Below are 25,903 nucleotides of genomic sequence, written 5' to 3'. Positions count from 1 at the left end.
TGTGAATTCCAAGGTTGTCAAGTCCCGATTACATCAACTTTTGACTTCCACTGACCGCTACACTTGTATCTTCATCTTCCCAGCCCAGTGTAAGTTAAAAGAAACCAATAAACCTGGAAAGCCAAGAAGTGCCACCACGTCACGTCAGCCTCGCAACCGTTCCTATCCTTGATGTGGACCGCAGACCGGGTCCAGCTCCATCGGTTCCAAATCCCACGCCCTGCTCGTGAATCAAGGTAGGGTAAGTTTGGTCCGGAAAAGGAAGCGCGGCCCTAGGGTGGGTAATTGGATTTCAGTGGGTTTAACGGTCCAGATTGACGCGCTTGGAGTTCTGGTTCGTGCATTTGGGGGTTACATGTGGGATCTGTGAAACATTCACGGGATTCGGGACCGCGCTTAAAAGGGTGAAGAATTGAATCTGAGACTATTTGAAACTGATACCGCAACTGGAACTGGAACTGGGTCGGGGACTGGATCGTATTGGCGGGGTGTGGTTGTGGCTTTTCTTTTGATGGCTGTCATACTGGGCGACAGTGGCATGAAGCATTGGACGGATTTTATACGGAAAACCCGAGGTCGGTGCTTCGTTTGATGCAATATTTATGCCTCAGTTTGACCTCTCTTTTTTCACCTCTTTTTCGCCCATTTTCGAGTGCCTTTAGTTGATAATCTATATCATTTGAATGTGGGGGTTACGACGAAACTTGAGTTGCAAACAGTGGATACATACGCTTTAACCAAAGGAATAGCATAAACAAAATTCCAGGAGACAAAGCTTTCTAACTCGAAGCTGGGGGTAACTCGGACGTTGGAATCAGCGATCGGCTTAGGAGACATGGGCGCACCGAACCGCCGATGGTTCCTCTTCTATTCAATCCCCACATCCAGTCAACAGGCTCTGAACTCTGAGAATGAAAGGCCAAAAGCAATTTCCCAAACAGGCGTGACCCGAAAGGTGTCGCGTCCCGCGTCCTTGGTCAAGAAACTAAGCTAGTAGCACTCTGGATTGAAACCTTGCGAGACTCGGTCGACTGGACCAGCGTGAGAAAAGTCTTTGTCTTAGACCGGGCTTTAGCTTGTCCACCGAAAACTAAAGCCCCTTGGGTAATGGTAGTAGAGCAATTGCTATTGCCATTTTGAACAGGACCATTCACCGACACTTGCTGGCTTTTGATCTCTTGGAGAGTTTCTTCCAGGAAACCAGGTCGGTCCCAACATGATTCTTTCTCTTCGTGTTCGCAGGTTTGGAAGGGTGTACCAGCCAGACACCAGGAGTGGTTGTTGGATAACTGACACGAAGAAACGCGCGCATTGCTTCCGTGTCTTTTGGCGAGAAGCTCCATGCTTTCGATAGAGGCTGCCATTAGGTCATATCCTTCTAATAGGCTGTTGCACGGTGAGGATTCCCACGGTGAGCGCCTTCCGATGATTGCATCGCCCAAGTCTGAACAGAAGAGGCATTTGATATTGCTGAGCAGGGGTATCCAGGCCAAACCCTCCTTTTCAAGGGATGTTTTCTTCAGCTCACTACTTGGCGAATCCATCACAATGTCTGCGAATTCATATCCGAAAATCGAGGATACAGTGAGTGGATGCATATTCGAAGCCCTGGGAGGTTGGATTGTGGTCTTCGAGAGATTCACGGAAAATCCCATGATAAGATCGCGGACTGTTAGTTCATTCCCTGTTGATTTTTCAAGAATCAGTTCTCCTTGATCATGCAAAGCAGCCCACGATGGGCAATGCGAGTCAGATGTTGGCTCAGCGAAAGGCGGCAGATTGGCCCGGGATCTTTTGTCTATCGTTTTATAGTAGGCCAGCAGCATATGATGGAACACGGAGAGCAGTGGGACCAACCAGGCTCTTTTTGTCTTCACATCGTAGAGGATGATCGGTTGCTGAGAGCTGCTCGACAAGCATTTGAGGTAGTTTGTGGAGGGACTAAACTGTATGGTGTTGACTGACCGATCAAACATCATGCCCATTTGAGCTCCCAACTTCAACGGGGACGCCGTTTGGGCCATGAATTGGAGGTTTGCTCCGCTCCAGTGCCAGGTAGCCGTCTTGACCTTTGCATTGGACCATGTCACACTTGGGACCAGGCGATTTGTGCCCAAGAGGACTTCTGCTTTGGAGCTCCAGCCTAGTATCACTGTTGCGGAAAGCAAATCTTCGAAACTGGATAGTCGTAACCATTGCTTCTGCGTTGATTGGAGGTCAGAAGCCTGAAGTTGGAAGTCGTCTGTGGCGGTTTCCAAGTGCCACATAATCCTTCCATCGCGGGTCTGCTTGATAGGTACAAGCGCAGTTGAGTAGCCCATGAGGATGATGCCATCATCGACCATGATAGGATATTCGACAGCTGTGAGTTTAAGTAGCTGCTTGAAATCCAGCTCGAGTCCTTCGCATGGTTGAAGTTGAGGCTCAACAGATGATTGTAATGCGATCACGGCCGAGTCAAAAAGAGGATACCAGCATTCAGCGGAGGAAAAGAAGGAATTGAACGGGGCCAGCTTATTGAGTGATACCGAGCACTCGTCATTAAAGTCATTTCTGAGCGTGGAAACAGAAATCTCATGTTGAGCTGCCTCCCGAAATGTCAGGCATATCCATTCCAAGGCATCGCGTGCCTCAAGTGTTTCTGTAGTAACCCATAAGCAGATGTTGGATCTATGGGTTTCAAGTTTGATGGTGCCATCGACTGTTCTCGTTTATTAGCGCCAAAAGTGTATATAGTGCCCAGGGTACTCACAGTAAAGACCACGGGATACCCGGAGGGCTCTCATGATTCCGTGCAATAGCCTCGTTCCTATGTCCCCAAAAGAGTTGCTGAGAAAGTCATGACAGGATGCCAGCTTGACCGTATTTCTGTTTCTTGTCAAAGTCCCTCTGTGTAAAAGATCGGGCTCGATGTCACTTGAAAATTCCAGAATAAGGGGAAGTTCCCAATCGAACTTGAATTCGCGAGCCTCGTCATAGCTTCTTCGGGTCACTGGGTTTGACATCGAGAGTGCCCCAATTGAGAGTTGGTGCAGTGGCCCAACATCCGTCACTCCTGTTGCAAGAAGAATGCCAGCAATATCTTCCTCCTCTGTGTTTTTCTTAGAGGCTCCAATAAGAGAATCAGTCACTCGCTGCAGCGCTGCAGCAAGCGCAGTATCAAAGCATCCATGTGTAAGCTTCATGTCAACATCAGCTCCTACTTTCAAGAGGGCTTCCACAGCCTTAACTGAAGTAGCAGCAGCCAAAGCACTGCCATAAACTCCATAATGCAATTGCATATTGACATCTGCACCAGCTTTTACCAGTATTTCGATGACTTGAGGGGCCGGGTTTGAACGAGAAGCAGCAGCTGCCAGAGCACTGCTATGTAGACCGCCTGGGGTTTGTGTATTAAGATCAGCACCTGCTTTGATGAGGGTCTTGATATTCATGGTAGAGCTGGATTCGTCAGGCGCAGCAGCGGCAGCAATAACAGCGCTGCCAAAATCGCCAACCCCAAGTAGCCGATTAACCTTGGCCCCGGCCTCCAGGATAGAAGCGAGACTTTTAGGAAACTGAGACCCGGCAGCGGCAGCAAGGGCACTTCCGTATGGGCCTATGTATACTTGCTCTTCGACATTAGCACCAGCGTCGAGGAGAGATTGGAGATTCTGAGGTGAAGGCACTGCAGCACACAGGGCGCTACCATACAATCCAGTTTTCAAAATCATGTTCACCTCGGCGCCTGCTTGTAGTAAAAGCCGAACGTTTTTGTTCGAGCCTTCTCTAGCGGCAGCAGCAAGGGCACTTCCATATTCGCCCCCAATCAAGTACATATCAACATCAACTCCAGCCATCAGAATAGCCTTGAGATTGTCAGAATGTTGTGACGCTGCAGCTGCACACAGAGCACTGCCGTATTTCCCGGTGATCAATTGCATGTCCGCATCTGCGCCTGCGTTTAACAAATATCGAATGGTTTCGACTGAGCCTGCCCCAGCAGCAGCAGCGAGAACACTGCCATATACTGGATGAAGTGGTTTCGCATTTGGGTCGCGCAACTCAGCCAAAAGCGAACGTATCTGCGACTTTCCTTTTCCCCCGGTGATTGCAAGAATAAGATTATGGCCAATGTCAGTTTCACTAGATCGAGTGGCTGGTTCCAGTGAAGCCGTATCGGCGGGAATAATCTGGTATACGGATCAGCATACTGTCCAGAAACACTTTGCAACCAGTTCACGGGCATTGCGCCTACCTCACCGTCCGGTGTCAAGTCAGATTCAGGTCGGTCGTCCTTCTTACTGAACGGCTTCCACTGTCGAAGGGCCCGGATCAACCAGCCTGATCTGTGGGCATTGCGCTGGGATACATGCTCTTTTGGCTTGAAGGATGGGTTGCGCCTTAAGAGTCTACTTCTCCCGAGCCAGGGGGAGGCAAATCCATCCAGACCTCCAGACTCATAACGATCCGCGGATCGGGGACGGAACGTAGCTGCTTCTTCGTACCCGAGTTCATCATAACCATCCAGTGAATCGCGTCTGGCAGGACCCAGCCCGCTGTCATCGTATGTCGACTCCCAATGACTCCCAGCCATGGTGTATGTACTGAGGGTGATGTGAAGGAAATCACGCCCTGAGAAGATGCGCTTCTGGGGATAATAATCATGATGAGAGGCGAAGTCATCAGCCTCAGCCTCAGCCTCAGCCTCAGCCTCACTTTGGAGCAAAGGCACGGATTAAGTTGCCAGATACGATATCGATGTGGAAGTGGACAAAGATGCCTGACTGAACTGCAGGTGTGATTGGTGATCTTCTTTTCTTGGCAAAATTGGGGGTTGCAAGACGAGCCATGTTTGCCGGCTTTGCTTGAGATTTGGGGATTACAGCCGATTGGATGCTTATTTGTCCATGGGAGAGAGATAGGAAGTGGGAAGAAGATGAAGTATAAATGTTTAATGAATGGCAAGTACGCAGTACGTCCCACAACTTGAAAAGACCTAATCCCGGTCAGAGTTTAATGAAGAATCGGAAGTATAGGGCAATGAATGCAACGGAGTGTATATAACCGAAGGAAAATCTCTAATCTCATTAGGCAATCAAGGTAAGAGAATATAACCCAAAAAAAGAGACTTGAAAGTTTTGATCCCTCAACGCCATCGCTAAAGTAATGCAAAAGTAGTGCGACACAGCCACCCAAATTATGTACAAAGAACAGAGGAAACAAGAACAAGAGTCCCATTTAATCCTAGAAGGAAGCAAGTGGATGGGGTATCTCAGGATAAATTATCGCGGTTTTTAAAAGCGAAAAAAGGAAAAGCGAAGCGTGACGAGCGTGCGAGGGGAAGAAAGAAGCCAGTATTGGCGAAAGACATTATCAGAGATCATGTATCATGAATTCGGGTCGAGGGTCTTTGATTAGGGACTGAAATACGCGACGAAATCGAGTTGGCGTGGGAATTCGATCTCGACGTCGAAGCGGAACTCGAATTTGATGTTGTGCCGAGGAGATCATTGGCGAGTGAAGTTCGGTGGATTTCCTCGGGGAAGGGGAGGTCAGGTAGATGATCGGGGTTCGAAACCAAGCTGCGAGGACGGGAGAACACGCCGCCTAGAGAAGGATTGTCTTTCTCGCGAGGCATTGTGTCGAGGTGGGCGCGTGGTCGGCGACGATGGCGACGGAGGTACTCGTTCGGGACGGGATCAACTTGTTTCTTCACGGCTGGGACGAGGTTGAGGTATATAGGGAAGATGGCGCCGGCGGCGAAGAGGGCCACGAGGACGGAGAAGGAGTAGGATTCGCCGTTGTTTAGGTAGGCTGCGTAATTTGCGAAAGGGAAGAAGGTTCCGCCGCTGATTGCCATTGTTAACATGATAGCGGCTGTTTTTGTGTGTTGGGCTGTGCCGCGCAAGGAGATGGCAAATATGATACTGAATGTACCGCTTTCGAAGAGGTAGACTAGCATTGCCATGACGATTGCTGCGGAGCCGTCTAGCTTCATGCAGAGAACGGCGCAGACGATCATGCCGATGTAGTTGACCATGAGAATCCAGCGGGGTTTGAGGAACCACTGCGCGAAGGCGGCGAGAAAACGGCCAACGGCAAAGACGCTGTGGCCGATTGTGAGGAAGTCGAAAGAGGTTAGGGAAGAATCTGGGTGCGCGGCTTCGACGAAACGTGCAAGTGTTGTTGAAAATACTTCTTGTCCGGCCACGTAGAAGAATTGGGACCAAATACCCAGACCTAGGGTCAGCCAAACAACTGGGACCCCGACTACCTTGGTCATATTTTCTTCTCGGCGTCTGTTTGCCAATTCTTCCAGGTCTTTGTCCGAGGCTTCGGGAACTGGAAGGTAGTAGAATGCCACTGCTAAGAGCACGTCAAATAGGGCGATGCCGAGATAGGTCCATTGTACATCGACCAGAGATGCAACATCGCGGACGTCTTTGAAGAGAACTCTCTTGGCTAAAAGGGGTGACAACACACTTCCGACGGCCTGAACACCCTGTGAAATATTCAGTCGAATTTCAGAATTTTCAAGTGGTCCACACAGCGCAATGAATGGATTGGCTGCTGTTTCCAATACCGCCAGGCCAAAACCGACGATGAAATTAGAAAGAATAAACGCAGGTGTCGAGGTGAGAACAGCCGAGGGCCAAAAAATAAGGGTCCCACAGGCATAGATGCATAAACCGGTCATGAAAGTGGACTTGAATCCCCAGTGTTTTAGTACAGGCCCACCAACCAAAAGAGGACCAAACACGTATCCGCCAAAGTAGGCACCGTGGAGTCCCAGTGAATGCCATGGACCTAAGTGGACGATGGTTTTGAATTGGGTATTCAGGATATCAAGCAATCCATATGCAAAGCCCCAAAGGAAAAATAGGAGAGTAGTCAAGGCAATTGGCGCGATTGACTCCCGATTATTCAGCTTGAGCATACTTTGGGGGTTCTTCATGTTGACAAAATCAAAGAAGGTGATGTCGGGCGGATACGATGTGCTAGTGTGCGTATTTGCTTCCGTGTCTAGCGTCACGGCTGTTTCAGGGTGCCCCAAGAAGTCCAATATGTCTATTGGTTCATTGGAGCTGCGAGAGCTGTGCCGACGTGTAAAGACGCTACCATTACGAGTTGCTTTGGCTTGGCTTCCAGTTGGAGAAGGGGACGATCGTCTTGGATTTATTGCTGTTGCAGCCGGCGATGGCACTGCAACAGGTGTTTCTCCGTTCGCATAACGTCCAGTTTGTGTGCCATTAGAGGTGTCACCGGTATTCTTGATCAACTTTGGCGCAAGACGAGTCACAAGAGGCTTGAGACTTGGGACGCAGCCGCAAATTATGGAGACGTTGACTTCAACAACTGACCACATGAAAGATAGTGATGCATACCCTAAAACCAGTTAGCTTATTTTTCCTGTGCTAAACAAAAAAGACGAGAGTCGTACAGCTGAAGTCTACCCCTTCGGTGTTTTGAATATGAATGGATTTGAGCTCTAGCGAGCGAGAGATGGCAGCCCGCTGGAGAAAAGCAATTCGAATAACGTCGACCACGGCCACGAAGAAACCAAAGGAGAAAGTGACGACCAAAATGATCTTTTGTTTGAATGGAAGGCGCATTTCAGTCAAAAGCGGCATCGGAAGGAAGAGAATAGCGAGATCGGTGATAATATTCACGGGAGAGGACGAGAGGTACAGGGTGACAATGTCGATGCAATGCGCGTTGGGCGGGACGTCGGAAAGAAACACGGCGTTGAGGGGGCTACATTGGAACACATTGACAAATGTCAATGCAAGGCCGGCTGCATTTACGACTCCCAGGGTCACAAAGTTGGCCCATCGAAAGACTTTCTGGTTTCGTGTCAAGGTCAGGTAGAAAATAAGGATGGAGGTCTTGACAGCCATTAACGCCGGGTTCTAGGGTTTTATTAGCGAGACAATGCGATACGGAACCAATGACACCCACGTATAGAACGGTGAACGCATAGTTGGCCGTATTCAAAGCAAGTTCGTCCTCCGGTCTGATCTCATTAGAATGGAGACCGAGACCTTTCTGCACGGAGAAGAAAAGTGAAAATGAAAAGCCAAAATCGATAATCTGCAGACGCATTAGCCTCTGACCCAGCCTTGCTGGCCCCCATGTCCTCTAGTCCATTGTGACTCCATCCCCGGGATCATGCAGGAACTGGGCCGAAGAATCCCACATACCCATGCGACCAACATCAACCAGTCGTGTAACCCAATTTTCCTGACCACGAATATGCGCGAAATGAATCGGAGTATAACGAAGATACTGGCGAGGATGAAGAAGGTGATTGAGACGCCCAAAGTCGCCGCGCGACGACCCTCCATGACTCCGGTGAGTCCGCGCGGACTAAGTCGCGAGTCCAGGGCGGGCGCGCCCAGGTTACTGTTTAGTTTTGATCGCAAGAAGCGGACTAAGATTAGTCGGCGACTTCATATCGCGAGGAGAGGTGAGCGAGTCTGGCGGGAGAGGGGGAAGAGCAATGGAGGTGAAGAAGAGTTCTGGAGAAGTGGAGCAGGCAAAATTTAGTTGGAGGGTCCGGCCGTTTTACCCCGGCTTTGACCTTTTTCGCGCCAATTATTGTCTCACTTGAATGGCTTTGGACCAGTTACTAGTTACGACGCTTGAGTGCTACTATCGTATTATCGGTCCATACTGCAATTCAGATCGCCATCCCGCACTACAGTGACGCACTGAACACCCCCAAGATATACGAGAGCGAACGCCACCCACCTCAGACCGTGGGATTACATCAAGTCTTTGGAACTGGGTTAACTTTGACTAGGGTCGTGCCAGGGGTATTGCTCCTATCTAGGCAATTCATCGGCCCAAGAGCGCACATTTGCCGAGTTCCTCTTGGTTTACCACGGGTTGGAGTTACGCGTCACATCCACAACCTCAGTATATTGACTATGTATGCTTCGAGGCCTACAGGATTTCCGTTAGTGCGAATTTAAGGCCTGCACCATGCAAGTGGTGTTTCGGATGTCGACCGAACCCCGCCACAAGCTAAGGGGTTCAGGATAGGGTTGGGGCCATTTTTGGCCGGGGTGTGTCTATCACAACTAACATTGGGTTTGAGGAACAACGTTCACACTGAATTAATAGGGCGTGTGTGAGCTTGTCGCTACCACTTTGCGACGGTCGCCGGCTGCCAATCTGAGGAGCAAATGCCGACCAGTCGGATATGTATATCCGTGTAGCTGGATAGCTAGCGTGGCCGTCTCACGTCTGACGCCCCGACCGGACCATCTGTTCTTTGTCCCTGCATATGAGATCGCCGGATGAGCTTGGCATGGTGTCAGATGGGGCTGATACATCTTACCTGTCAACCAAAATGGGGCATGCATGAATTCACCATTTAAGCATATCAGCAGCACTGGCCTCGACGACTACACCTCCGAGTCTATGCGAACATGCCAAGATGACCACGGTATATAACTATCCCCCGAGATCAACAACTTCGGCCTGCAGCGTTACAAGCAACCGTCACTAGTGACTTCTAGTTGCTTGGCTGCATGTCTGTCTACACTATAAACTCGTTGGATCCCCTCCCGGGCGACCGATCGGCTGCTAATAAACCCCGACCTTATTCAGTCGAGCTATTGTTATGCACTAATGCTCTCTCCTGAGTCGATATGCTCGCAATCTGGGTATACTCCCCGGGCCGTCCATAGCAATGTCTCATTATTTTCATCACATGTGAGCATCGTGATGGAGCTCATAATTAACGCAAATGCAAAAATGCAGGTCCATCCTAAGCGAGCTGCAGGTCTTTTGTTCATATAGACTAAATGCTTTAGTTCTTGGCTGATACTTAAAACCCAGACTTTCCTCGACGGCAGGTGCGAAGTATTCTGACTATCTTTCTCCGCCCATTGCAGTTTGAAGCTTGCAAGTCTCCTCAAGATGAGAATTCTTTTGCTCTTCTTGAGCATTTTGGCTTTTGGCGCTCACGCCGAGGCTGCAAAAGCTTCTACGGAGAACTTTATCTCATCAATCTGGGATGATTTCAAACATGCGGTCGATTGTGGTAGCTGTCAGGTATATTCATCCCAGCCTATGGGTCATTACACAAAGGCTTATCTAGACTATCCTATAGGCTCTCTTGGGTGGCCTCAAGCTTGTCTCTGGGTTTGGCGAGGGCTTCATGATCGACGTCTTCATCGGCGTATGCAAGCTCAGTGGCGTACGTCAACATTCTGAGCGTGCTTCACCAAATCATATTGACCAAAGTACAGGTTGAGGACCCAGATGTCTGCCGTGGAATCATCGAGAAAGAAGGCCCTGCCCTTCATGATGCCTTCCAGAATTTGCATATTGGGTCTCATGCCACCAGGACTATGTGCGCTAGTCTGATTGGACTCTGCCAATACCCCGAGGTTCGCTCACACTCATTGGAGTTCCCTTCATCCAAGCCGGAAACTACTAGACCACCGCCCAGTGGCAAGCCGCCCATTAAGGTTGTTCATTTCAGTGACACACACGTGGATCTCTTCTATGAAACCGGAGCCAGCTACGAATGTACCAAACCCATCTGCTGCAGGGTCTATGAAGACAAAGATGCCCCGGGGATCACAAAAACCCCGTGTGGTCCATTTGGAAACACCAAATGTGATCCACCGCACATCCTTCAGGAAAGCATGAACGCAGCCATTGCAAAGATCAACCCAGAGTTCTCCATTTACACGGGCGACGTGGTAGCTCACGATATTTGGCTCGTTGGCCAGGCCGAAGCACTAGAAGTCTTTAATGATACGTACGGTCAGATGGAAAAGGATCTCGGTATGGTGTACGCGGCCATAGGAAACCATGACACAGCACCGGTCAATCTGTTTCCCCCAAACGATATCGAAAGCAAAGCCAGCGCCCAATTTGCATACAACGCACTCGCCGAAGACTGGTATGCACTCACAGGCATTCCCTCCGTCAAGTCTGCAAATGAATTCGGGTCGTATTCAGCCATGCATCCAAACAGCAACCTGCGCATCATCTCTTACAACAGCATCTTCTACTACAATTTCAACTTCTACATGTACCAAGACCCAATGGAAACAGATCCAAACGGCCAATTCGAATGGCTCATCAAGGAACTGCAATCCGCCGAAGACGCAGGCCAGCGCGCATGGCTAATCTCACACATCCCACCCGGCCTCACAGATCATTTCCGCGATTATTCCCAATACTTCGACCAGATCCTGCAGCGATACGAGGCAACAATCGCAGGTCTCTTCTACGGACATACACACATGGACGAATTCCAAATCGCATACTCGGACTACAACAAGCGCAATGCGGACACCGCAACTGCAATGGCATACATCGCCCCATCCATGACACCAACTTCAGGCCCACCCTCCTTCCGTGTCTACGAGATTGATCCCGTCACATACGGCGTTTTGGACTTTACCCAATACATAGCCAACATCAGTGATCCGTCCTACCAGACAGATCCGGAATGGGTCCCCTACTACTCCGCCAAAGCAGCCTATGGCTCAAAGCTTTCTCCTCCCTTGACAGATCCAAAAGCAGAACTCACTCCTGCCTTCTGGCACAATGTGACCGTCGCCATGGAAAGCGATTCCTCCATCTTCCAAGATTTCTGGGCGAGACGCAATCGCGGATGGAACGTTGCCACTTGTACAGGCGAATGTGTGGAGAAGGAGCTCTGCATGCTTCGGGCTGCGGATGCACAGCATAACTGTCATGAGCCGGAGCCTGGTCTTAATATCTCTATCAATAAGCGGGATCAAGCCTCTGGGGATGCTTCATTGGAGAAGGAGAAGATCTCTGGTCCTGAGTGTGACCATGCTGGGATGGGGTCGCTTTTGGGAAAGATTGCCTATCGTGCAAGGGTTGTGCGTGAGGCTGAGGAGAGAGGTTTGGCTAGCTCTGATGCTTGAGTTTTTTTCAGGAATGCTCTAGTGTTTGATGAGATGCTATGGTGTTGCAGTTGGTGTGAGTTCAGCCGCCTAATATATTACTAGTATGTCATCCTCTTCTTGGTAGACTTAATCAATATGCATTTGAACCCAAGACGACAAGAAAATATTAGCATGGCGTGTGCTGCGTCTCCTCAGATCACAACTTTGCCACTAACCCATTGGGATAGAGGTGTGTCACTCATTGGTGGCCATTTGACTATTTTGTCGACGAGACTGATTATCTTCTGAGATCTGCGTCTAAATTATCGATAGATACATAAAGGAAGGAGACAGTATATGGCTGTAGTATACCACACATCCCATTCGTGAAACTCGCAATACAAACGTCTTTGAATAAAATTTAAGTGCTGTTCTCGCTTTCGATTTTGATTTTGTTTCGGATCTAGTGGTGTGAAATATACATGTAAAGCCTGTGTCCAACAAGGAACCAATTGACAACTTAACACATCAAAATGAATCAATTCATTGACTTCATAAATCATCTGCTCATCAACTCACAAGAGCGCACCAGACAAGCTTACAAGACATAATCTATAAAACATCTAAAACTCCACTCCCCCTCATACACCAAGCAACATAGACAGACAATGTTACAAGTTATACGGCTGAGTCCCCCTAACAACATAAATCTCCCCAATGAGGACAGCACAACCAACAGCCATAGAAACAGCAATGATAGGCAGATTCACACGCGCAAACTCCAAACTGCCAACGCGGATATGTTTCCGCTGTAGAATATCCCGCCACAACAAGCCAGCCAGCGAGGCACTAAAGGCAGTACTGAAAGCGCCAAAATTGACCCCAAGCGCCATGCTATATACAGTTGCCCAGAAGGTCCGCTCGCTGATAGGGATGCCGCTTTTGTCGTGGATCGTTTGCCAGGCTTGGATGACGCGTGAGAGGAGGATTGTTGTGCCAATGTTTGTTCCGGCAAACTAATGGAGGAAGAGAGGTTAGTTGCTTCGGAGGAAGGGAGGAAGGTATAGTGTAGAACCCACGTTGCAAAGAATCACAGATAGGAATCCCATTCCACCAACAGCACCCACGGTCCCTGTCTTGCTTACCCAGTGATCCCATCCATATGCGAAAACGGGTACCCAGCCCTTTGTGACGAGAGCTTGCACAAGAACGAACATCGCAAATGCAAAAGGAACAAGTGGGAACGGCATGTGAGATACAACAACGGTGACAGTCGGGAAAGTCTCCTGAAGCCAGCGGTACAGATCAGCAGAGAGGGAAACCAACGTAGGCGGTCCGTCCTGTTGATCACGATACACGCGCTTCTCCTCATCAACCGTGTCAATTGTTTGTCGTGAATCAATTGGCTCGGGTGAAGATGCAAGAGCCAGTCTCTTGTTATCAAGCGATGAAACACCCGGCGCTTCCAGTTCCGGAAACTTATCCTTATCAACAAGAACCGAGACGGACAGTGGCATCTCGCGGTCCGGGTTGGAATTCGATGTCTTCGAGGCTAAACTTGTATTCGCAGCACCGAACGAGATCTCATCGTCTGTACGCTCAGCAGTGCGCCTGTGCAGACCCGACATATCCTGTTCGAATCCTAGGATCTCTGGGGATTGCGATTCCCCCCGTTCTCGCAGTTCTCGTTCTGCGCGTGCATTCTCGACATCTCGTCGGCCCTTTGCGGCAATCTCGCGTGTCTCTTGGCGGTGAATCCAGCCAGAAGCGACATCCCAGCAGAACATGACAAAGGCAGCAGGCAATGTCACGTAGAAGACGGGTTTTTCATTTCCAGTTTGACTGGATGCGTTAATTGCAAGGAGAGTAATAAGTGCCGCTGCCATGATGACGGCGCCGAAGGCTGCTCCCTTTTTATCCAGGAATGGATTCATGATCTCTTCTAGGGAGAGTTGCTTTCCTTCTTCGTTATTCATGTCCTCTTCCTCTTCGGCGTTGCCTCGGGCGTGGGGGATATTCGGGTTCACGGGTTTCTTGCGTTTTTCGTCCTCGGTAAGTTCGTGCATTTTGATTGACAGTGGGATGAGAGATTCATCTGCGAAGATGATGTACAGCAGGAATGGGAATATGACAATGGCTGTTACGACTGTGGGCACGATCATATTTGCTGTGTAGACGATGAATTTGATTTGGAAGGCGCCGGCGAGGACGAGGTTGGTAGGGTTTGACGAGACCAGGATTGCAGAGGCGATGTTTGCTATGGCGAACTGGCTATGGATCCAGGCTCGAGGGTGGACGATATTGCTTGAGACCCGGGTCATGTAGGCGAGGAAGGCTGTACCAGACAAAATGATCGGGTCGTTTCCGATGAATGTGCCAAGTCCGAAAAAGAAGGCGTACAGGTAGAAAAAGAGTCGGTGGCCGACTTTGCCTCCTCGTTCGAGTACTTTGAATGCTAGCCATCTGATTAGACCAGAGGCATCGATCGAGATTGCGATATACGCCAGAGTGAGGAAGAAGGCCATGATATCAATGGGCAGGATGTGGTTTGCGCCGAGGGTCCCATCGTGTACTTCTTGTCGACCAATAGCTTTAATAGCCAGAAGGAAGAGGTCCGCTATCAATGGCGCCGTAATGAAATTCAGCGGGAAACGGAACCTCATGAAGAGGCTTTGCTTTTCCTTGTATTGCCGATGCCGTCGGGGTATTATGCGGATGGCGCTCAGCGAGTCCAGAAATATGTTGTTGAGCCATCGTGGTAGGTATATGGGGATGTGGAAGGGGAAAAGGACAATGGTATCTGGAGAGCACGCAGCAACGGTTAGTGACAACCCGACCTTGGGAAGCAGGTCACTTACTAGTTAAAACAAAAACGATTAGAGTAATAATTGATCGCCAACTTTTGATCTTGGATGTATCGAGATCTTCTTCCATTTTGAGATTTGGGTCCTCTTTGGGGTTCTCTTTGGGGCTGCTTGAAGGTCGCGTGGGCTTCAGCTGTGCATGTACCTAAGTACTAGCTGTTGTGGTCAAGCGCCGAGTCAGTACAGTCCATTGCGCTTTAGCCGCTGTGAGTTATGAGGCCAAATACCGGAATGCAGCGACAACGGAAATTGCACATCAAGGTCCAGATGTTACGCCTATGGCAGACACATTTCTTTCCGCAACAACTCCAAAAATGGTGACTATTAGAGAGCCTCTAGGCTTTTTGTCAATGCTGGAGTAACGTTGTCACTTGATCTTTCTCCTTGCCAGGAAATCAGGAAATCAAGAAACCGAGAGGAATGTGGGGAAATGCAGAATGCCCCTCATAGCATCCTCAGCAGGCTAGGAATATTTTGCGACTGATCGGGCAGAAATGGGAGAACGGCCTCTATTAGGAGCTTATGCCAGGGCTGGGGCTGTGAGCTGTGAGTTCCGTGATCAAAGTGGAGTGCTCTTGGCCATATCAAAGTTGAACTAGAAGGCGGGCGAAGCAGCGTGGTTCTAGCAGTCCCTAGTACTCCAAACCGGGATAGGGCCGGCACAGAGATTTTCACTTGGAAGCCGAGCCCCAGACAGCACAGACACACAGACAGACAAGACAAGTCGGGAGCAATCAGAAAGGGTGAGACGTGCACGAGATCATAAGGAGTGTGTGATTAGCGTAGAATTAGGCTTAGCCAGCCAAGAGGATGCCCCGCACATCTCCAATTTTCCCATGGTTGATCCATATCAATCCAAACATTCAAATCTATATGATCTCCGTCTATTTCTCTTTCTTGCTTCCTCTTCAGATCCCATTGATCCCTCGCGGCGTTACCGCAACTCATTAATTATTCCGCAGACTCAGCCACTGAGAGCTATGCAAGCCCAAGTCCAACTTACCAATCAGGAGGAGGCAGGAATTGCCCCATCTCGTATTCCGCGCCCAGCGTGCTGCGCACGCCCGAATCACCATCACGGGGAAAGTTCCCGGCTCAAGGGCTATAGCTTGCATTGATAGTACTCCAATCCCAAGTAGACCGAGGTAGACAAATGCGAGGAATGAGGCTGTTGCTGACGAACCACCCTGCTACCCGGGTGCGCGCCCTTCTGGCCTTGTTAGCGATGGGCAATCTGTTGCAGGGAATAAGACCTGTCGAGAGGCTCTTTTCTTTTTTCCCCTCTCTATCTATCTCTTGATACCGCATCTACATGTTATAACTTATACATGACAAGGCAGGACTAATTAACCACACCACTTCAATATATGCCTTTCCTTGGTCCAGCTTGAAGTCGCCGTCGAGGCGGATAACATGCGATGCCAGCGCTTCCTTCATTTGCTTCCGGCTTAGCAAACAGTCTCGTGCATCGTGCTACCCTTGCATCGCCCCCTAATGCGACGGGGATTGACCCAGTCCTTGAAGTTGTATGCGCCTGGCCAGTCTCCGGCCAGTATGGACCGGGCACCCGCGTCTTGTATGTTCCTCACCGTGCTGGCAGTGTTTTGTTATCCACATGTACTGATATCGTTGCAGATATTACGCCTTGATTGCAGCTTGTGTGGTCGCTCGGAAGGTGGAGTTTATACGGAGCGCCTGTCTGGCTGCTGTGCTACTTTTCCCCGCTGTCGCCGCTATACATGGGATTGTTCTAGCAGTGCTTCACGTTGATGGTAGGTCTTTATTACAAGCAATGACGGAGATCCTTGACATGGTTCAATTGTCTAACATTGCACAGGAGCCGTCGACATGGACGTCTACGGAGCTTTCCAATTATGCGCAATAGGCATCCTAACAGCCCCAGCAACAGTCCGCCTATCCACGACCTATTTCAACAATCCAGGTCGGGATTTGATCTTCTTATGGACGGTACTTCTTCTCGCCGGGCTGCTAAGCCTAATCGTGGAATTTATGCGCCTCAAATCCGTCGTCTGTCCTATAAACGAGCAGGGTGGAATCGAGTGGACAAGAACAAACAAATTCCCTTATGGAGAATCTTGCGGCATGCGATGCACTCCAGAAGATGGTCCAATTTCACGGTTGCGTCAAGGTTCCGCCGACAATATATATGTCGTGCCGACGCCTTCTCAATTGACGTTCAATACCACGACCCTTCTCGCCGCCGGGTGCTGTGTCCCAGCCATCCTGCAATTGGTTTCCATGTGGATTAAGATCATGGATGCTAACTGGGAGAAATTCTCTCGCGGGGAGAAGAAGAAGAAGCCCGAGGAGCCAATCGAAGGTACCAATGGGGCTACTCTCAGTCATATGACGGGCATTACGGAGAAGATCCGCAGCTGGCTGGCTCTCATTGAAATTCCCGTCTTTGCTGCAGCCGTCTTGTTCATTCTTGTCAAGGGGGAAATGAACTTTTGGAGTTGGCCGGTGTATTACCAGACAGAGCGGATAGCGAGTATAGGTAAGTCACTACACTTGAACTACAGCCCAAATGCACTGAAATATCTAACAACTACCTCCAGGCCAATGGGCACCCATAGTCGGTACAGGTCTCGCCGTCTTCGGATCTCTATACCTCCTCATCTCAGCCGAAATCGCCGCAGAAGGAAACGACGACAACCCAAACGAAACCCAAAACCCCCAAATGATAATAACAACAACAACATGCGCCAAATGCCAAAGCTGCGCCATATCATCCGACACAGAGTCCAACAATGAATCCAGACGAAATTCAGAAACAGCCACAAACACCAACACAGAAACCCAAGGCCAAGTCCTATCCCAAGCCCCCTCACCCTCACCACCACCCTCAACAACCACCCCAATCCGAACATCAACCGTCCAAACAACCCTAACAACCCAAACAGACGTCGGAAACCGACGAAAAGTAGCCCGCTTCTTCAATGCCCTCAGCACAGCAATAACAACCAAAGCCGCCAAACAAACCGAAAAATCAGGCTTCAACCAAGACGAACGAACAACCTACCCAACAACACCAGGCGAGAACCTGCGGAACCCGAAACTAGCGGAGGATATAAGTATCTACAATAAATACCCGCCATCAATGGATGGACGGTCCAGAGCGGGTAGTTTTATAAGTGTTAGTCGGGACTCTGATAACGGCGAAGGGAGTTCACGGATAGCACGGAGTCGCAGTCCAGCTCGTCATTCCTCTTTACCTGGCCAAATGCATCCTCCACCGCGTGCAGCGACAAGACCGTCGCATTCGAATTCGGAGCCTGGGGGTGGTCTCTTCGGGTCTAGCTCTGGATCTTATCTGGGCAGTCCGGGATTGGCGATCAGTGAGTGGCAGATGGGGTTGAGCCCTGTTTCTGTTACGCCTGAGGGTAGGAGTCGGGGGACTTCTATTTCCGATGGGAGTCCGAGTCCTACCTCGACCCTTATGTCTGGGGCGCAGGCTGTCCCGAGAATTCATGTTTCTAGTCATGGGGGTCCTTGAGGTTTTGGATATGCTCTTTGTTTTTTTTTTTTGGAGTTGGATTATGGATTATCGCTGCGCGGTTTACGACTTGACGACTCATATTGGGGTTTGGAGGTAGATGGCGTTGGAATTGGTGACTGGTGGTGTTATCAACTTACGATGTATATCTAACCTAGCATGCTCCATAGAAACAACTAGTTTCAGGGAATACTAATTCTCTTCTTTGCCAATGGACCGCTTGGTGCTACATGTACTTAGAGGACCAGCACAGCTGGTACATGAATTCACCTCAGCTGAAGTGTCTTGAATGATATCTAAATTTAGGTATACACTTAGGTCCTCGAATAAGACAAAGCTCCACCTTGGGATAGATGTCTGCCTGTATCAATTCGGAATCCTGAGAAAGTAAGTCAGCTCTGTGAACTGCAAAATCCATCTGCTGTACACGAAATAGCATACAAAACGAGTCGCGTACGGAGTACTTAGCACCCCGTACTTCGTACTCCGTTCTCCCTCCTTAACAGCAACAAAGCCCGAAATTGCGCGTGAAGATCACAGCCAAGAGCGAGGCGCAGCCACGACTGTCTCAGACATATGGACCAATATTGGATTATCTTTTAGTCTGCCTTACCTCGTTCCCTTTCTTGGTGAGACTGAGTCTCAAATATGGAAAGGGGTATACAGATACACAATGAAACGGAACTACACCATACTAATAATACTCGACTACGCCAATGATAGTGAAACGGAATGAATTTCATTCAACAGTCTCGAACAGTAGTATTCGAAATCAGATCTACCTCTACACTCTTTGACTTTCATTCCCGAACCCTAGCCTAAAACACGCTAGTCTGATTTTAGCCACACCCTCGTAATTCTGGTCAAACCGTATTGTATTCTCTGGGGACGATGGATGGGTCATTGTTATAATACCGTAATTTGCTTAGAATTCAAAATAAGCCAGCTGCGTAGCTAGAACACCATAGCAAATACGATAAATTACAACAGAATTGTATTGAAAGTCAAAGAGTGTAGAGGTAGATCTGATTTCGAATACTACTGTAATCGTTCTGTATACGCCAATCCATTCTCCTTTTCTCTGGGGATTTTTCGTAGCATGAGTATGGTCGTCGTAGTCATCGTTGCTCTCCGGCGCAATGCATCGAACGAGATCTCGTCAAGAGATCGATCGAACTATGTTTTGCCAGCATGCGCGATGGTAGGCTTTTTGTCTTTTGTGGTCGAATGGGTGGTTTATCAGTGGTATTGAACAAGAGAGGCCCGAAGATACTCTGAAGAGAAGAAATTCTATGAACATGAAGGTGAAGAAGGGCAAATGTCAATCGTAAGGCGGCCCGCTAGGGGCGCGCACATGGTGAAATGGGTAAAAATGAGTGGAAGGAAGGGTAATAACAGGGCCGCAGGCTCCAAGAGAGTGATCGGAGGCTGGGAAAGAAATGTGAGAAAACGTCAAGTGTGAACCATAAACCAGAATGAAAGCAAAGAGTCGTCAAGACCGTTTTCGCTTGTTCCATCTACCAGAGATGTACCCATCATTGTCAACGTGCGATCGACGCGGCGCTTAATTGATGTACCACTTGGCACCGCTGACACGGCCAGCGCCCATGGAGGCGAGTTGACCGAAGAGGTGGCGGGACAGATCGATGGAGCTGTCGTCGCAACCCATGCACTTGTCGACGACGGTACCGGTGGCAGTGACGCCGTTGTACTCGATGGTGACGGACTTGCCGCAGTCACCGTCCTTCATGATACCAACGGGGAGGGCCAGGACGTTCTCGGTGGTGCCGTCGTTGGTGGTGCCGCAAGAGCTGGGGTTGGTGGAGGTGGTGGCAGTGTCGTAGTAGGTAATGTCACCGTCGCAAGGAGAGCCGGAGGAGCAGGCGCCGGTGTAGCCGGTGCTAGCGGTGGTCTCGACGTTGGCAGAGCGAGTGTTGGCGGCGACAGTGCTGGAGGTGGTGGAGGAAGTGGTAGGCTCCGCGACAGGGGCAGGAGCGGCAGTGGTGGTCTCAGCCTCCTGGGTGGTGGCAGGGGCAGGGGCAGGGGCCGCGCTAGTGGTCTCAGCCTGCTCAGTGGTAGCGGGAGCGGGGGCGGGAGCAACGGTCGAGCTGGTAGAGGTGGTAGTAGGCTCAGCCTTCTTCTCCTCGACAACAGCCTGGGTGGTAGGGACGGCGGCGGCGTTCACGGGAACGACGGTAGCAACGGAAGTGGGAGCCTGGCCGGGGTAGAGAGTTGTGGTGACATCGACGGTGGTCCAGACGACATCGGTAACAGTCTCCCACACAACAGCGCGCTTGGCGACAGGAGCGGCGTAGCCGGTCAGAGCAAAGAAAGCGCCAGCGAGGGCGAGAGTCTTGGTGATAGGGGCCATTGTAAAAGTTTGAATCTCAAAGGAGTGGATTTCAAAGGATGAACTGCACAGCAGTATGTTCGACAAGCTCAAAGGAGTGTGAGTTGAAGAAAAGGAGGGAATGGACAATGGACCGTTGAGGCGTGTGGAGGAGAGAAAAAGGAAGAAGGGGAGGAAATGGAACTTATATATGAGATCGGCCTCAGGACGGGACCCACTTCAGCCACAACTCATTCATCTTCCCATCTTTCCTCTTTGCCCTTTCATCTTTTTATCTTGGACACTGCAACTAGTTACTACACATTTACACATGTCAGTCCATGTCCATTGATACCCGATCCCGGAGCCCCCGGAGCCTGATTGCAACCTGTACAACAGTATGTGTTCCTGGCGCTAATGTGATCGAGCCTATGGGCAGTGCGGTGACCCACAGTCGCCTCCGTACCTCGCAGACCCATCAAGCCACGCTGATGGGATAAAACTCTGAGAAATACCATATCTGCCTTGACTATGGAAGAGTCCCTAGTCCCTGGTCCAGCTGATTCTATATTTCCGACTTTCACCGTCACCTTGCAAATGACGTGTATTCCCGTCTCGCACCTCGCATCTCGCACCTCGCAACCTCCCAGGGACTGATCAGAATCTGCAGTCCCTGGCAATGTGATTGGTGTGTGCCTGTATCTGTAAGACAGGCAGCCCAAGCCAATCCGAGCACTGGAGGACGCGGACATGGCGGGTTAGCCCTCGCTCCACCTTAACGGTCTGGACTTTTTGAGCCATTTTTTAGTGGGAAATAGTGCCGATCTGTCAGTTAATAGTAGGTGAAATCATAGACAACTCAACCGTCGACTTTAGCAATGAACCTATGAGTCAATCCTTTCCAAACAGGATCCTACAAACACCAAACACCCTAGCTGTCCCTCCCAACTCCTAGCCCTACCCAACGCAGGGCACATACAGTAACACCCGTACCCTCACACTTCATGAACATACATACATCAAGTTAACCCCAACCACATCTACCCCCACCTCTTCCTCCAGCACTGACTTCAACCCGATCCCGGTGTGCTGTCAAGTACAAACAACCTCCCAAACAATTCCAGAACGTAGTCAATCCCACCAACACACGAGTACCGTCTACATGTGTATTCACTATATGCAGGCCATATTCTAGACCCATCCAGCCGAGAGGGAAAGACCCTGTCGCACCAATAGGGCTTGAGACATGGTACAGACATGTCGGGAACTTGGTTAGGATCCATTTCTCATTCTGTCCAGTCTCTTATTGCTCCACTTGCCGATCAGCTTGTGGGATGGAAATTAGTGGGGGTGGCATTGCCATTGAAATTGAAAGTGGAATTGATGATGTGTTGTACTCTCTGTGTGTACAGTATTCATATTCTATGATGGCGGATTATAAAGTTTGGGTTGTTTCATTGGGGTTTGTCTTGGATATGGGTACCGCACATACCTCAGGTACATTTTGTGGTTGTACGATGTGGCTTTGGCGCCAAGGGACAAGGTACAATGTGCAATAGTAGAACATGAGATATGTACAGTATATTCCTCCCGAGAGCATCCGAAGTGCTAGCAAAAACATACAGTATACAACGTAAAGCCCGAAAACAAGAAAGAAGAAAATTAAATTTCTGCAAACCAGTTATTCCCCCCTGAAAGGACTGTAAGAACAAGGAAGAAACAACCCAATCCCAACCCCAACCTGAAGGATCCGACTAGAAGAGTTTGAAAATGCAACATCACAAGAAAAACCCCGAGCCTCGTGGCGAAAAGCAAACCAAAAAGGTAGGTAAGTTACGCAAAAAGAGAAACTATGAACTCGGTGGCTTAAAGCCTGGATACCGTACCCATCGAACCAAACCTCGATTGAACGGGGAAGCGTTTTGAGGGGTGTTTCATTGAATGAGATTGCTTTTGCTTTTTCCGGGGAATGAAGGATTGGATGGACCAGGTTTTATTTTGTGGACTTGGAACTTGATCTTTTGGCATTTTGCCTTTTGTCTGGTTTGCGAATCGCCGGATGGGGAAATGCCGTTTTGTATGGTGGCGCCTTGTTGGGTCGGGTTTTTTTGGGCGGGACTGAGGTTGGGATAGGGGTGGTTTGAGAGTTGAGAGATGAGAGTTGAGAGTTGAGGTATGTATGAGTGTTGGAAATAGTCAGATTGAGTGATTAGTTAATGAAGGAGTTCGTAGATTGGGAGCTACGCGTACATCGGGGACAGTATCTGGGGACTTCCCAGTAGTTGGTTTCTACAAGTAAAACCCTGAGAGAAAATAGTAACATAACACGTTGTTGAACTGAGACTAAGAAAGTACAAAAATAAATATCGAAACCGCGCCAAACACAAAGGAAACAAAATCCATCAATCTCATAATATAGGTACACGTGAGAAGCCAGCGGAAACATGACTATGGGAGAAACGCCAAGATCCCGAAAACAATTATTAGAAAGCACATTTAACCCTGACACATGATGCAAGCCTCCTTGTTCTCAATGCTGCACTGGAGAACAGCATCAGAGAAGATATCACCCTCACGAGCCTCGCTCTCGTCGGCGGCATCCTCGGGCTGAGCTTCGGCGCTGTTGGCCTCGGCAGCGGGGAGGTTAGGCTCGCGGGAAGCAGCAGCCATAGGGTCAGCGACTAGAGTGCGGGGGCTTTCCTCTGGAACAGCAACGTTGGCGGTAGCCTGTTGAGTGCCGTTGGAACGGGGGACAGCCGAGTATCCGGCGGAAGCGGCACCAGTGGTGCGCTTCTTGGAGCGGGCGACGTTGGTGTCCTCGACCTTGAGCTGCTCCTGGTCGACGGTGAACTGGATAGGAGCGGAGGCGGCCATGGTGCGCAGGTAGTACATGCCGGTCTTCAGACCCATCTTCCAGCCGGCGAAGTGCATGGAAGTGATCTTACCCATGGTGGGCTCCTTCAGATGGATGTTCAGGGACTGGGACTGGTCGATGTAGGCACCGCGGTCGGCGGCCATCTGCAGGATGTTACGCTGGGAGATTTCCCAGACGGTCTTGTAGAGGGCCTTGATGTCGGCGGGGATGTTGGGGATGTTCTGGACGGAACCGCCGTCGGCAATGATGCGGTTCTTCATGTTGTCGGACCAGAGGCCGAGGTCGACCAAGTCCTTCAGGAGCCAGGGGTTGACGACCTGGAACTCACCGGCCAAGACGCGGCGGGAGTAGATGTTCGAGGTGTAGGGCTCGAAGCACTCGTTGAAGCCGAGAATCTGACTGGTAGAGGCAGTGGGCATGGGAGCGACGAGCAGACTGTTGCGGACACCAGTCTCGGCGATCTTGGCCTTCAGAGCAGACCAGTCCCAGAGGTCAGTGGGGGTACGGTCCCACATGTCGTACTGCAGAATGCCCTGCGAGACGGGGGAGCCGGGGTAGGTCTCATAGGCACCGAGCTGCTTGGCCAGGTCGGAAGAGGCAGTGAGAGCACCGTGGTAGATGGTCTCGAAGATCTGGATGTTGAGCTGTCTGGCCTCGGGGGAGTCGAAGGGCAGACGCAAAGCCAGGAAGGCATCAGCAAGTCCATTCACACCGAGGGCAATGGGGCGGTGACGGAAGTTGCTCTTCTTGGCCTCGGGGACTGGGTAGTAGTTGATGTCGATGATCTTGTTCAAGTTGCGCACGAGAACCTGGACAACCTCGTGAAGCTTGCCGAAGTCGTACTCGCCACGGGCAGCATCAACGAAAGTAGGAAGGGCAAGAGAAGCCAAGTTGCAAACAGCAACCTCATCGGGAGCGCTGTACTCGATGATCTCAGTGCACAGGTTGGAGCTGCGGATGGTTCCCAAGTTCTTCTGGTTGGACTTCTTGTTGCAAGCATCCTTGTACAGCATGAAGGGGTTACCAGTCTCAGTCTGAGCCTCAAGAATGGCATACCAGAGCTTCTGAGCCTTGATAGTCTTGCGGCCACGGCCCTCCTTCTCGTACTTCTCGTAGAGAGCCTCGAACTCATCACCGTAGACATCAGCGAGACCTGAGGCCTCGTTGGGACAGAAGAGAGTCCAGTCACCGTTAGCTTCAACACGCTTCATGAACAGATCGGGAGTCCAGAGAGCGTAGAAGAGATCACGGGCACGAACTTCCTCTTTTCCGTGGTTCTTGCGGAGATCGAGGAACTCAAAGACATCCGCGTGCCACGGCTCCAAGTAGATGGCAAACGCACCAGGGCGCTTGTTACCACCCTGGTCGACGTAGCGGGCAGTGTTGTTGAACACACGGAGCATAGGAACAATACCGTTGGAGGAGCCGTTGGTTCCACCAATGTAGGAACCGGTGGCACGGATACGGTGAACGTTCAAGCCAATACCACCAGCGGTCTTGGAGATCATAGCACAGGTCTTAAGAGTGTCATAGATACCCTCAATGCTGTCTGCGGACATATCGACCAAGAAGCAAGAAGCAAGCTGGGGTTGGGGAGTGGCGGCGTTGAAAAGGGTAGGGGAGGCGTGGGTGAAGTACTTCTGGGACATCAAGTGGTAGGTCTCAATGGCCTTCTCAATATCCTCACCGTGAATACCGACAGCAACACGCATCAGCAAGTGCTGGGGGCGCTCGGCAACGCTGCCGTTGATACGGAGAAGATATGAACGCTCCAGGGTCTTGAAGCCGAAGAAGTTGTAGTTGAAGTCGCGGTCGTACACAATGGCCGAGTTAAGTTCATCGGCGTGCTTCATAACAATTTCATAGTGCTGCTGAGAAATCATAGGAGCAGGCTTGTTGTTCTTGGGATTGACATAGTGGTAGAGGTCGGAGATGACCATGGAAAATTGCTTTTTTGTCTGCTTGTGGAGGTTGGAAACGGCAATACGGGCAGCCAGGATGGCGTAGTCGGGGTGTGTGACGGTCATGTAGGCGGCAGTCTCGGCAGCCTGGGAATGCAATTAGCAGATTTTCACAAGTCCACAGTGAAATAACATACCAAGTTATCAAGCTCAATGGTGCCAACACCCTGGTAGACACCGGAGATAACCTTCTGGGTGATAGCAGCTGCATCGACGTGCTCAGGGTCGAGGCCGTAACAAAGCCTCGAGACACGAGCGGTGATCTTGTCGAACTGCACGCGTTCTTTGCGGCCATCTGTGGGTTTAATTCGCGTTAGAACTCGATCAGACACGAGTGGCAAAAGGTGTTACTGCCACGAGATGCAGAGCCGGAAGCCCGCACTCGCTGCAAATATCCCCGCCAACTATCAGACTCGTGAACGCACCTCTCTTGTAAACGAACATCTTGGTGGAAGTGAGGAAGTAGGGGGCTGGAAAGAGGAGAAAAAGGATA

The 25,903-nt window shown here is 50.2% G+C and overlaps 7 protein-coding genes across 7 annotated transcripts; 2 read left to right on the top strand and 5 right to left on the bottom strand.

The window, feature by feature from the left end:
* Positions 1-977: 977 nt before the first annotated feature.
* Positions 978-4,576, bottom strand: N7508_000673 (ankyrin repeat domain-containing protein; the record flags this gene model as incomplete). Its single annotated transcript, XM_058458758.1, has 3 exons — positions 978-2,584; positions 2,753-4,172; positions 4,238-4,576. 3 exons carry the CDS (start codon positions 4,574-4,576, stop codon positions 978-980), a joined length of 3,366 nt encoding a protein of 1,121 aa, XP_058324980.1.
* Positions 4,577-5,362: 786 nt separating this feature from the next.
* Positions 5,363-8,327, bottom strand: N7508_000672 (putative MFS monosaccharide transporter; the record flags this gene model as incomplete). The annotated part of the gene is made up of 4 exons (XM_058458757.1): positions 5,363-7,368; positions 7,424-7,892; positions 7,942-8,073; positions 8,184-8,327. The coding sequence occupies 4 exons, from the start codon at positions 8,325-8,327 to the stop codon at positions 5,363-5,365; spliced, it is 2,751 nt and encodes a 916-aa protein (XP_058324979.1).
* A 1,582-nt stretch (positions 8,328-9,909) lies between these two features.
* N7508_000671 (sphingomyelin phosphodiesterase) lies at positions 9,910-11,903 on the top strand (the record flags this gene model as incomplete). Its single annotated transcript, XM_058458756.1, has 3 exons — positions 9,910-10,044; positions 10,103-10,189; positions 10,242-11,903. 3 exons carry the CDS (start codon positions 9,910-9,912, stop codon positions 11,901-11,903), a joined length of 1,884 nt encoding a protein of 627 aa, XP_058324978.1.
* A 632-nt stretch (positions 11,904-12,535) lies between these two features.
* On the bottom strand, positions 12,536-14,798 carry N7508_000670 (putative arsenite efflux transporter ArsB-like; the record flags this gene model as incomplete). Its single annotated transcript, XM_058458755.1, has 3 exons — positions 12,536-12,880; positions 12,944-14,664; positions 14,723-14,798. The coding sequence occupies 3 exons, from the start codon at positions 14,796-14,798 to the stop codon at positions 12,536-12,538; spliced, it is 2,142 nt and encodes a 713-aa protein (XP_058324977.1).
* A 1,348-nt stretch (positions 14,799-16,146) lies between these two features.
* Positions 16,147-18,245, top strand: N7508_000669 (uncharacterized protein; the record flags this gene model as incomplete). The annotated part of the gene is made up of 4 exons (XM_058458754.1): positions 16,147-16,304; positions 16,364-16,500; positions 16,566-17,246; positions 17,308-18,245. The coding sequence occupies 4 exons, from the start codon at positions 16,147-16,149 to the stop codon at positions 18,243-18,245; spliced, it is 1,914 nt and encodes a 637-aa protein (XP_058324976.1).
* Positions 18,246-19,809: 1,564 nt separating this feature from the next.
* N7508_000668 (RlpA-like double-psi beta-barrel domain-containing protein) lies at positions 19,810-20,616 on the bottom strand (the record flags this gene model as incomplete). Its single annotated transcript, XM_058458753.1, has 1 exon — positions 19,810-20,616. One exon carries the CDS (start codon positions 20,614-20,616, stop codon positions 19,810-19,812), a length of 807 nt encoding a protein of 268 aa, XP_058324975.1.
* Positions 20,617-23,070: 2,454 nt separating this feature from the next.
* Positions 23,071-25,854, bottom strand: N7508_000667 (ribonucleotide-diphosphate reductase subunit RNR1; the record flags this gene model as incomplete). Its single annotated transcript, XM_058458752.1, has 3 exons — positions 23,071-25,497; positions 25,548-25,705; positions 25,836-25,854. The coding sequence occupies 3 exons, from the start codon at positions 25,852-25,854 to the stop codon at positions 23,071-23,073; spliced, it is 2,604 nt and encodes an 867-aa protein (XP_058324974.1).
* Between the last annotated feature and the right edge of the window lie 49 nt (positions 25,855-25,903).

This window comes from Penicillium antarcticum, assembly GCF_028974205.1.
Source record: "Penicillium antarcticum strain IBT 31339 chromosome Unknown utg000001l_segment0_segment0, whole genome shotgun sequence".
In the NCBI taxonomy this organism is placed as follows: Eukaryota; Fungi; Ascomycota; class Eurotiomycetes; order Eurotiales; family Aspergillaceae; genus Penicillium; species Penicillium antarcticum.
This window is presented reverse-complemented; position numbering and strand designations above follow the sequence as displayed.